Here is a 12,311-nt window from a genome sequence, read left to right on the forward strand (position 1 = left end):
TATTATTTTGCCCCCCCACCCCCCAATGAAGGAATCTGTTCCTCTTGCCGACAAATGTACCATTCTGCCAAGAAAGTTTATTAAAAAAAAAAAGAAAAAGAAGAAGAAGAAAAGAAAAAAAAAAAAAAGAAAGAAAAGAAACAGTGTGTAATTGATGTTATCCCAAGAAAGAGCGATCTCCACCCCTCTCAGCTCCAAGCCCTTCAGGTAAAAGGAAAAAAAAATCTTTCAAGAATTTGTTGCCTTTTTGAGGGTTAAAACATCAGAAGACAAGCTTGTCTCGCCTTGGCCAATCAGCTCTCGGCCCTGGCAGCTATAATATAGAACTAAAGGCAGACTCCTCTCACAAGCGTCTTGCTTTGCTACCATTAAAATCAGACCCTTTTTTTTGTCTCTCGCTTGCTGTCTCCCGACCAAACTCCGATGTGTTCCGTTATCAGCGACCTAAAGCCTGCCATTCCAGCACCTGTCTTGCTAGGGATCGGTGGATAGTATACGATTCAGAAAGCAGACAAGGACATAGGAGGAGAGAGAGCTCTAGAGAGACAGCCAGGGATAGGCACAGAGAGCTTTGAAGTAATTGGATTCAATGGACGAAATGCTGCTGTTGACAAGAATTCTCTTGGTGGGCTTCATCTGCGCTCTTTTAGTCTCCTCTGGGCTGACTTGTGGACCAGGCAGGGGCATTGGAAAAAGGAGACACCCCAAAAAGCTGACCCCTTTAGCCTATAAGCAGTTTATTCCCAATGTGGCAGAGAAGACTCTAGGGGCCAGTGGAAGATATGAAGGGAAGATCACAAGAAACTCCGAGAGATTTAAAGAACTAACCCCAAATTACAACCCTGACATTATTTTTAAGGATGAAGAGAACACGGGAGCTGACAGACTGATGACTCAGGTAGAGCCACAGAGATACCTGTTTTTGTGTTTGTTAACCTCTCTGAGCAATCCTAAAGGACGCATCTGTCTTAGTATTTTTGAAAGTCCCCCCTTTCCCTCTCCCCCTCCTCCCCCCGCCCCTCCAAACTCTGCTAGTTTCCCCCATTGAATGTAAATGCCATCTATCCAGACAAGTTAGCAGGGTCTGGAGCTGGAGCTATCTAGATATTTGGCGGGGGAATCTGGGTGATACTTACAGTTATTACCGTGCCATGGCGTTCTCTGTAACTTGGTTAGAGATTGCTGTTTGCATTTGTCCCCAAGGATGCACTTTGATCAAACGAATTGCATACAGCTCAGAGGACCCCAAGTGTATAGTGACCGCCAGGCCACTCACTCGTTATTACAAACGCAGTCCTCTGTTGCTACGCCTGTTGACTTGATTTTTTACATATATTTTATTTAATTACTCTTTCCCCCCCCCGCTTCATTTCATTTTAGCCTTCATTATTATTATTTATTCTTTTCCTCTCGAGCATATTCTAAATTTAGTAGGCATGCAGTCGTGCACTCACAAAAGGCAGCTGAAGCCGGATCGACCATTCCTCTCCTGATTCCGTATTATATAGCTCGTATTGCAATACCATCATTTGCAATTGTGCCCGTCAGAGCGTAAATATATTGATATTTCTTTAAGGATGCTCGCCACCAATGCTCTGGTACTTCCACAGGGGAGGGACTTGCAACTTATCGGCATTGCATCACCTTGTGTTTTAAAAAATCTGATGGCACAGGGTTTACAACTGGGTAAATATTGGATCTCGGGTGGAATCAGATTGCGGAACCATTTTCTGGGGAGGGGGGGGAGGAAAGAGGATAAAAAGGGGAAGAAAGAAAGAGAGAGGAAAAAGAGAGGGAGAAGGAGGAGAGTGAATCTCTCCGAGAGTCACCTCGTAATTATTATTCATGCTCAGCAGAGAGCTCGGTGAAGTCAATTGCTCTTGTCAATCCCAGAGTTTCTGAAACTACATGCAATCTAGACGCTGGAAATAGGTTTCCTCCAAATATAGGTCAACAGCGCTTTTTTAATATTAATACATTTAAGCCCCACCTTCAGCGCTAGAACAGGACTTGCCTGGAAGGACTAGGCGGGGAGTGGACGCGGGGAAGGGGGGGCTGGGGGGTGGAATTTCCCAAACTCTGCCCGTTCCTCGGCCTGATTTTCCGCACGTTTGCCGGGTCTCTCGGGGCGAGGGGCCGGCGGCCGGCACCATCTCCTCCCGACCACCTTAAATCGCACGGTACCTCGGAGCGCGGCGGTTCGCCTCTGCCCGCCCGCCGCCTACCGCTGCCCCGCGCGGGGGTGCGGAGCGGAGCCGGTGCCGGTGCCGGTCCGGTCCCTTCGTCTCGGATGCGGCGCGGTCCGCGCCCTTCTGCGCACCCGCGGTCCTCCGCCCTAGCTGCCTCCGGTGCGTGCGGCCAGGCAGCCGCATCTCTCGCATTTTCAGCTCCACTTACTCCCCTCGCGTATCGATCGCGGCGGCTCGGGTTTCACCCTTTCCTCCGCAGCCCGGCGGCAGCGGCGGCGGCAGCGGCTCCACGGGAGACGGGCTCCCGCCGGGGCACAGCGCATCCCTCTCTGCGCGGCTGCGCCGGTGCGTGTGCGCGGCGGAGCAGGGCGTGGGGGTGAGCCGGCAGCCTGTGTGGGAAGGACTGGGCTGCAGGCTGGGGTACGCGGGCCGGGGGCGGCGGGCGGGATCACCCCGGACCCGCCGCTCTCTCGGGGCACGCCGCACCGGCTAAGCGGCTGACCGTTCTCGCTGCATTAGCTGGCAGCGTGTGAACTCCTGACCTTCTGTCAACTTCCCTCCGACGAACGGAACGAAAACAAATGCTTTTTCTCTCCTTCTTCTCCCCTCTCTCCCTTTTTATTCTTTTGTAAATGTTCGTTCGTTTGTTTTTTACACACATCTCACTTCATTGCTTAGCTCTGCGCCTCAGACACAAAGAGGGAAGATGGGCTGAGGGCAGGGAGACGGGGAGGCCGCAGCTCCGGGTACCCAGAGGCAAAGAGGGGAGCAAGGTTGGAGACAGGGCCGGGCTCCGACACCCCTCGGCGAAGCAGGGGCAGGGAAGCGGAGCTGGGCTGGGGAGGGGGAGGAGAGGCTGCCCTTGCGCACTTTCTCCCCGCACGGCCGGGGCTGCAGCGCCCCGAGGTGCCGTGCTGCTGCCGGTCTCCCTGCTTTGCTTTTCCACTCTTTCCTTCTTTCTTTCTTTCGGCCAGCAACCTCTTGTTAAATCCCAGCCTTTAAACCCCTGCTTGGCGAGCCCTTCAACCATGGAGAGATCTTCCCTGAATAGAACTGTTAAACTTGCAGAATAGTTGCCGAATGCATTAGCCGCTAGTTAATATTAACTCCGGGAAGGGGGTGGGGGGAACGCAAACAGAGGTGGGTAAGTCAGGTTCTCAACTTTGCAGGTGACAACAGCAGTTTGCTGAAGGCTCTCCCCTTCCTCCCCTCCCTCCCCCCCTCCTCAGCCATTGGCTGGATTCTGGGGAGAGATAAGGAGGCCAGGTCAGTATGATAAAGTTGGAATTTGTATGAAATAAAATAGCAATCTCGTGTAATGCAGGCACACAACCAGTGCGTGAATTGAGGAATTTAGAGATCAACTTGGCATTTAGGAAGCCCACCAGGTTGTTTACACTGACAGGTACCTGTTAAGTGTTTCCTTCAAGCAATTCATTTGTGAAGAGATTAGGAGCTGGCAGGAGAGGGCTTGTTGAACAACTTTGCCTCCACACAAAGCGTTAGTGGAGGCAGCCCTGCTGAGCTTCACGGTGGCTGAACAGAATTGGGCTTGATTTGTGGCACACGACCCAATGAATTAATAAATAGTCTGTGCTTCACGGCTTTTGACTCTGACAATCCAGCTCAGGCAATATAAAAGGGAGGAAAGTCCTTTAGGAGGTCGTTTCTTCTTTATTTTGCCTGAAGCTGGGAGCTGATGCTCACAGGGCCAGATCGGCAGCAACACCCTGCCACTGCCTGCGCCGCTGACCCTATCCTTACCCACACCTTTGCTAAGGTATCTGCATCCTTGCTGTCACTGTGTCGCAGGGGGATGCTGCCTTTCCAGTAGCTGTAATGTCTGATCCTTCACTTTTTCCCCCCTGTAAATCAGTGGAGGAACATATCCATCCTCTCAGGTGTATGAGGCAGGAAAAAAAGAATACTCAAACTCAACTTCCTTGTGTTGCTGGGCTTTGTTGCTGGGAATGGTGCTGAAACCCAAACAAACACCCATGAAGCGGTAGGCCAGAGAGTCCAAAGTGAGCTCACGATTGCATTTTATATCTCTTGGGATCTGCTCATTACCAGAATTGCTTTTTATGGCTGCTGATAGACACATGGGAACTTTCTTATTGAGCAGCCTTGCTGTGTCCCTTAGAAGTGGTGTCGCCTGGGTAGTGGAGGGGCTGTGTCGTTCTGGGAGCTGTGAAAGCAGACTCCGAGGTCTGTTACCGGCAGTGTCGGGGGTGAATTGAGGAGAATGGTCCTGCAGAAGGCCAAGCATCTCAGTCAGGCCAGGAAAAGAGAGGGCAGAGCAGCTCACCGCATCCTGCTGCAGCTTTAATCCACATCGATATTTGCATCAGGCAAGCCACACTGTGTGTATCCATGAGTTATTTTCCTCTCAAAAAGGGGAGAAAATGTTGATGACATGTTTCTAACTCGATAGCTTCAGTCAATCAATTTTCAATGCTTTTTGGTGATGATTTCCAGATTTTGGGGGCTGCTGGCATGTCTGTTCCCCCCTTGGCTTAGATGGGAAATCCTCTCGTCAAACTTTCAGGATTTCACCTGGAGCTCCTCTCAATTTCACCACTACATCCCCTCTTCCCTCCCCCCTATCCTGCCCCCCCTTGTTTGCTCGATTCTCACAGGCCCCGGGGGTTGTGGGGCCTGGTTCAGCTCCATGGAAGGCCAGTGGCTCCAGAGGGTGATGGAAAACCCTGTGTTGTCTTCTCCAAGGATTTGGACATGTTTTATTTCACACAAAGGTTCTCCTAACTTGCATAGCATCCCTGCTTCGCTAAACTTCCCTGCTTGGCCCTCCCTTGCTTTTCATCTTCCCACTAAGAGCTGTATTATTGTATGGATTTGCTGGGCTTTGTAGGCGAGCGCCGATGTATGTTTGAAGCGGAGTGAATGCTCCCAGCCCATGCTGCTTTGAGGGTTCTAATGAGTGATGGGCGAAGGGAGAGAAAAAAACAACCCACTTCTCCCTCCAGCACATAAAGGCTGTTAACATGTATTGAGACCCCTTTCAACACAGAATTAAGCTGAAAAGACCCGGAGAGACATTCCGAAGGGGAATCTGTGACTCTGAGATACACGGCGAGTGTTTGTTCTCGGCCGAAACTTTGCTCTCGGGAAGGGGACAGGGCACTTAGCTGCAGGAATTTGCTCCTTGCAGGTGGCTTTGAAGCGACACACTCACACCTCAGAGCTGCGGATGGGGCCAGGGTTCCCCCTGTCCCTGATGCAGGTGCCGAGGGAGGAGGTGGTGTCCCGGTGGCTCTTCGTGGTCTTTATCCCCCCTTCCTCCCGTGTACCCAAGTTTCGCCCTCTTCCTCACCTGCATCCCCGTCCTTCCCTGGCAGCAAGGGGACAGGATGCTCAGCCCTGGCTTTGCTCGCCCCGTGGCGCGGTTTGTTGTTTCGGGGTTGTTGTTCGCCTTGGTTGGGGTTTTGGTGGTTTTTGCTTTTCGGGGGTGGTGGTGTGGTGTTTGTGTGGATCCTGATGCCGGTTTAGCTGGGGAAGGGAGGGTAGAATGATACCCTGGGGAGGTAGATGATGAAGGCGGGGTCTGCCCCTGGCTGCAATACCCCCCCAACGATGCACCCTTCCCCATGTGCCCATATCCCCGCAGCGCTGCAAAGATAAGCTGAACGCTCTGGCGATCTCGGTGATGAATCAGTGGCCCGGGGTGAAACTGCGGGTGACAGAGGGCTGGGACGAGGACGGCCACCACTCCGAGGAGTCTCTGCACTACGAGGGCCGCGCCGTGGACATCACCACTTCGGACCGGGACCGCAGCAAGTACGGCATGCTGGCCCGCCTGGCCGTGGAGGCAGGCTTCGACTGGGTCTACTACGAGTCTAAGGCGCACATTCACTGCTCCGTCAAAGCAGGTGAGGCGGGTAGCACGCCCAGGGACACGTCGGGGTTGGGGAGGACACCCCTGGGTCACAGGTCAGCAGCCCAGAGCCTTCCATGCCCTGCCCCGTGCCGCCCGGACTCCCTCCTCTCCATCCTCGCAGAGTGCCCATCAGCCTCGTCCTCCTCGTCTCCTCGGGGATTCAGAGAGCAGCCCGTCCCACGCCCGCCTCTTAATGAACCTGCCGGCGTAGGGGTGAGGGAAAGGAAGGCAAGAGAGGAGAGAAAGGGATACAATCATAATTTTAAAAGCCCAGCCAGCTGCAGCACTTTTGGACGCCGTTTTAATGTGGGTGATTCTCTCGCCCAGCCTTCCCACCAGCGCTGCGCAGCAGCCGCACACCCTCCTCCTCCCCCCGTGGGATTTGCTGCTTTCTCCATCCGAAGAGCATGTTCAACACAAACACTAGTGGCCGTCTCCCCTGGCTGCACGCCCTACTCGCGATCGCTAATCTCCGAGTGGGAGCCGGCCAGGAAAATAAATAAGAAACGTGGTCCCCTGCCTCCTTCAGCAGTAGCCGCTAGGAAATTCCCAGCCAGACATACACATACATGCCATTTTTCCTTCCCCTGTGCTTACAACGCCACACGCTGTCTCAACCCGGGAACAGCTCGCAAGAAATCTCCGACTTTCCCAGTATTTTCTTCACATTTGACACTTTTTTTTTTGGGGGGGGGGGGAGGTGGGGGGAAGGATGGATATCAAAACAGTTGGCAAGTGCCAGCCTGCCCTGTCACCTCCCTCCACCCAGCTAAAGTGCTTTTTGATAGCACCTTCTAGCCCAGCAACCCTCTGTAAGTGTCAAGAAACACTCGATGGCAAAAGAAAATAATGGGCTGTCTTTAAATATAGCAGTTTGCTTCAAAACCGGCAGGGAAACAGACCTGGCTTCACCATGCCCGCCTGCGAGAGGGGCACACACCCCCCCACACCCTCCCTGCCACTCCGTGCTGAAGCTCCCCAGGGGCTGAGCCGAAGTAGAACCTCTCCCGGCTCATGTGGGCTTTGTCCTGAGAGCCTGCTACGGCTTTTGTTCAGCTCCCCAGTCCTTTCCAGGCAAAAGGAGGCCCTCCAAAGCTGTCAGGCGTGCGGTGATGAGAAACATCCCTTTCAATGGTGAAGATGTGCTTTATAGCATAAGGTGTCCTATTCTGGTGTGCAATGACCTTAGCCCAAGTGCACCCCCTAATCCACCCCCACGGGTATTTCATAGCAGAGGACTAGACCCAAGCTGCTCATTGAGATTCGACACACACGGACTTGGGGGCAATATTTAGAGGGTGTCAGGCAGGGTCGTGTGACTGTACCACGCAGGCTGCAAGGGAGCAGGCTTGAATTCCACCCGCCCAGCCTGATTTCAAACTGTCCAAATCTCGTTTCATGACAGAGCATCTGATGAGAAGATTAAACCCCATAATGCCAGGCAGGAAGATTCTTTATCTAGATCTCTGTTTGCAAAAAGTATGATCCCAGAGACTGGAATGCAAAGAAGAGTTCCCCCAAAAGCCTGAATTATTGTCACCAGGACAGAGGAGGGAGAGGCAGGGGTGGTAAAAGGGACATTGATAATGCTCTATGGCAAGTATTTAGAGCAAGCTTCTACATTTAAAATTCAAATACAGATCTTGAGTGCCTTGGAAAAGTGGCTCTGCTGTGCAAATAGTGCTTGGAAGGTCCTGGGTTTTTTGGAGAGTATGTGTGTGAATTGGCACATAGGGTTTCTGCACCTGAACAAATAGGGAAGGGGAGGAAAGGCGGGGGGGAAGAAGCTGGGAAAAAAATGGAAGTGTCCTCTCTTCCAAGAGTGTCTGCATTTATTACATGAATCAGAATGACAATGCTGATCCTTTATTGGATTTTAATTAGAGAACCCAAACAAGCATTGCTCAAAGAAGCAGATTTTCACACCTCTGCCAATTCACTGGCATGTTTGTAGAGCTGCTACACTAGTGGATCTATTCATCAAGTCCCTGAATATGCAAACAAAGCTCTAGCCAGATCTTTACCGCTGGCTTGTAGGAAGGTGTAGTTTGCTAGTGGAGGGCTCCACATAAAGCACATAGCTTGTTTGTTGCCATGTCCTCCCTGAAGAGGCCTTGGAGATCTCCCTGCTTCATTTCTGAAGAAGTGATAAAGTCATTAGCAAATCAATAATGGTCTAATTTTCGCCCTTCCTGTCCTTCCTGAGAAAGTCATTAGAAGGCACTCCAAGGATTCAAGTCATGAGGGCTTCAGTATCAGCCAGTGAGACAAAATACAAAATCTGACTACTTTTAGGAGATAGAAAAATCACCCAGACTCTAAACCGACCTGGAGAGTAACTGGGACAAACCAGGGGAAGGCAAGGGAAGAATAGCAACAGCTTTAGCAAAGGCACTTGCTACTGTGACATGCTGCAGGCTGCTACCTAATGCACAGAAAATCAGAGCCTTCAGAAATGCTGCAGAATTCCCTGGTTAAGTCAGGTATCAGGCTGGAAATAGGCAGAGGTCCTCTCCCACTGACCTACTCATGGCTGAGTTTCCAGAAGGGGACTTGCAAGAGGGACTGACAGTGTCACCACTATTTCTGCTTTCTTTAGAGCTGTGCTTGTTCCTCTTGGTAGCACTGGAATGCAGCAGTGATTAGAGATAGCCCTTAGTAACTAAACTCTGAGTAACTCCATTAGCTGGAGGAGGTGAAAGAGAGATGTCCTTGGGTCTGGCACAGGCATGGGGTTGCTCAAGGACCGCATGCCCTGGGACAGAGAACAGCAACCTCCTACCAGTGGTGTGGCAGAGGTGAAGAAGATGCTTTTTTAGGGCAGAAGGAGGGTGAATCAGGGCACTGGGCATGACAAACAGGGCTGATACAGGGGTAGCATGCCCCAGCAGTTTCTGTATCAAGCAGGAGAGGAGCAAATGCCGAGGGCAGCAAGGGGTCATGTGCAGGGTGATGGGAGATCTGGGCTGTTGCTTTCTGGTGGAGCGATGTGCAAATTGTTATGCTTCTTGGGGCAAAGCCTCCTCCTGCTCTCTTCTATTTGCTGCCATAGACAGGCTCCTTGAATAAGAGCTGTGTGGAGACCCCGGGTATTGCAAGCATGGACACTTGCCTAGGGGAGAAACCTTATGTGAGCAGAATTGCTTGGCTTTGACAGCCTGTGAGATACCAAGTGTCAATGCAGGCCAAACAGTAGCCAGGTGGGAAGTTCTTCCAGAAGAGATTTGTTCTGGAACAGCTTTCTCAATGCAAATATTTTTGCCCATCTCCTTAATGAGACAAACCACCTTTGTAACTCCTAACCCAAGTAGATGTACCAGCTCAAATCCTGCAGGAAGCAGGTGGACTCTCACCTGGCTCGCTGGGTGCAAACAGGGCACATTTGTAGACAAGGATTGAGGAATTCCAGAAGGAACAGGGGCTGCATCCTGCACCTGTGCCTCTAGAGTGAATTGGAGTGGCTGGGGAAGTGATCTGTCCCCTTGTGCTCCAATGTGTTGGTCCAGAAGGTTCCTTCTCTAACTCCATTGTGCCTCTCTCCTTGCACAGAAAACTCAGTGGCAGCCAAATCAGGGGGCTGCTTCCCTGGCACGGCCATAGTGCACCTGGAGCGAGGCGGCACCAAGCTGGTGAAGGACTTGAGCCCTGGGGACCGGGTGTTGGTGGCTGACACAGAGGGCAGGCTGCTCTACAGTGACTTCCTCACCTTCCTCGACCGGGAGGATGGCTCCCACAAGATCTTCTACGTCATTGAGACACGGCAACCTCGGGCCCAGCTGCTGCTGACAGCTGCTCATCTCCTCTTTGTGGCTCCCCAGCACAACCAGTCCCAGCCAGGGACCCCCAGCAGCCGGGCGCTCTTTGCCAGCCACGTACGGCCAGGCCAGCGAGTCTACGTGTTGGGCGAGGGTGGGCAGCAGCTCTTGCTGGCAGCTGTGCACAGCGTCTCACTGCGGGAGGAGGCTTCGGGGGCGTATGCCCCACTCACCGCCCAGGGCACCATCCTCATCAACCGGGTGCTGGCCTCCTGCTACGCCGTCATCGAGGAGCACAGCTGGGCACACTGGGCGTTTGCTCCCTTCCGCCTGCTCCAGGGGTTGCTGGCCACCCTCTGCCCTTCCAGTGGGGGGGCCCTGGTGGATGCCCCCACCACCCACGGCATCCACTGGTACTCTCGCCTCCTCTACCGCATCGGCAGCTGGGTGCTGGATAGTGACTCTTTGCACCCACTGGGCATGGTGGGGCCATCCAGCTGAGAGCATCCCACGCCTCCCTGGCTGCCATCGAGCTTCTGAGGGAGAGACAGAGACACAGAAAGAGAGAGAGAGAGAGAGAGAGAGAGAGAGGGAGAGAAAGGATTTTAAAAAGGAGAAAAGAAAACGACAACAACAAAAAAGGAAATAAAAACTCAAGAGACAAACAAAAGGAAAAACAAATTACCTATTTTTAAAAGAGAGCACGGATTAAGACTTTAAAATAATAATAATAATAATAATAAAATAATAATAATTAAGTAGGACAGTCCAAAGTAGACTTTAAGGGAAGCAAAGACCCCGGGAAGTTCTGTTCTGTTTAGTTTATAAATATATATATATATATATATATATTTTTATTTGTTCTTTTATTTTGTCCTTGCATTCCTTGGTCGGTCGTTTCTTTTCCTCCTCTTCTGGATATTTATTTCTTTGGTCTTTTGAATAGATGTTTGAAATGCTACGAACCGGACCTTCAAGAGCCTTAAATAGTTTCTTTGATAATTTATTATCATGTGAACTCTACTCACAGGGGGGGGGGGGGGGAAAGAATTATTTTGTGAGGCCGAGCAAAACCGCGCAGAGTCTATTTTTCTACGTGCCACGTGCGTCCCGACTTTCAGAAGGCAAAGCTCTCTGTGTTCCCATCTCTCCAGCGCCATCCTTCCTTCATTTCAACGAGCCCAAAACACAAGCAAGCAAACACAGACACGAGAGAAAGAAAAAAAGAAAAGACAAAAAAAAAAAGAGAGAGACAAACTTCACGGGGGTCCATAAATTATATTTTTATACGCAGAATTGTAAATTAGAGTTTTTTTGAGAGATCAAGACTTAACTGAATCACATTTCGTTGTTGGAAATAGTGTAAATGATGAGAATATATTATTTTAATTTAAATAGATGGGGGGTTTTTGGTTTTGTTTTGTTGGGGTGTTTTGGTTTTTTTTGGTTGTTGTTTGTTGGGGTTTGGTTGTTTTTTGTTTTGTTTTGGTTTGTTTTTTTTTGCCGATGTAATGTCATTGCTGTGTTGTTTTCTATGGTTTGCTTTGTAAAAAAACCAACAGAAACCAAACAAACAAAATAGAGGAACGAACAGAAATGAAACAAAGGAAAGGACAAAGCACCGTTTGGCCGCGTTTGTGGAAGTCAAGGCTGTTACAGAAACTTTTTAGTTGCAAAGAGAGCTCTAAGGAAGCTTTGTTGTTTTCGGCTTTGAGAAGAGAGGGTGGGGGAAAAGGGAAGATAAAATAAAAGAAAGATAAAGAAAAAAAGAAAAAGAAAGAAAGAGAAAGAAAAAAGAAAGAAAAAACGTGGAAAAGAAAGAAAAAAACATGAAAAATAAAGAAAGGAAAAAAGAAAAAGAAAGAAAAGGAAAAAAGAAAAAGAAAGAAAAGTAAATGAAAAAAGAAAAATGAAGGAAAAGAAAGAAAAGTAAAGAAAAAAGAGAAAGAAAAGGAAAAAAGAGAAATAAAGAATAATAAAGGAAAAAATAAAGGAAAAAAGAAAAATAAAGGAAAAAAGAAAAATAAAGGAAAAAAGAAAAATAAAGGAAAAATAAAGGAAAATTTTAAAAAAGGAAAATAAAGAAAAAATAAAGAAAATTAAAGGTAAAAAAGAAACATAAAGGAAAATAAAGGGGGAAAAAGAAAAAAGAAGAAAAATAAAGGAAAAAAAGAGGAAAAAAGAAAAGTAAAGAAAAATAAAGGAAAAAAGAGAAGTAAATGGAAAAAATTAACAAAAATAAAGAAAAATAAAGGGAAAAAGAAAAAGAAATAAAAATAAAGGAAAAAACTAAAAAAGGGAAAAAAAGAAAAAGAAAGAAAAAGAAAGAAAAGTAAAGAAAATAAAGAAAAATAAAGGGATAAAGAAAAAGAAATAAAAATAAAGGAAAAAAACTAAAAAAGGGAAAAAAAGGAAAAGAAAGAAAAAGAAAGAAAAAAAGAAAATAAAGAAAAATAAAGGAAAAAAGAA

The 12,311-nt window shown here is 49.1% G+C and overlaps 1 protein-coding gene across 1 annotated transcript; it reads left to right on the forward strand.

The window, feature by feature from the left end:
* Positions 1–361: 361 nt before the first annotated feature.
* Positions 362–11,683, forward strand: SHH (sonic hedgehog signaling molecule). Its single transcript, XM_064162815.1, has 3 exons — positions 362–898; positions 5,818–6,079; positions 9,637–11,683. Exons 1-3 carry the CDS (start codon positions 590–592, stop codon positions 10,341–10,343), a joined length of 1,278 nt encoding a protein of 425 aa, XP_064018885.1. The 5' UTR covers positions 362–589; the 3' UTR covers positions 10,344–11,683.
* The last annotated feature ends 628 nt before the right edge of the window (positions 11,684–12,311 follow it).

This window comes from Pogoniulus pusillus, chromosome 23, assembly GCF_015220805.1.
Source record: "Pogoniulus pusillus isolate bPogPus1 chromosome 23, bPogPus1.pri, whole genome shotgun sequence".
Classification (NCBI taxonomy): Eukaryota; Metazoa; Chordata; class Aves; order Piciformes; family Lybiidae; genus Pogoniulus; species Pogoniulus pusillus.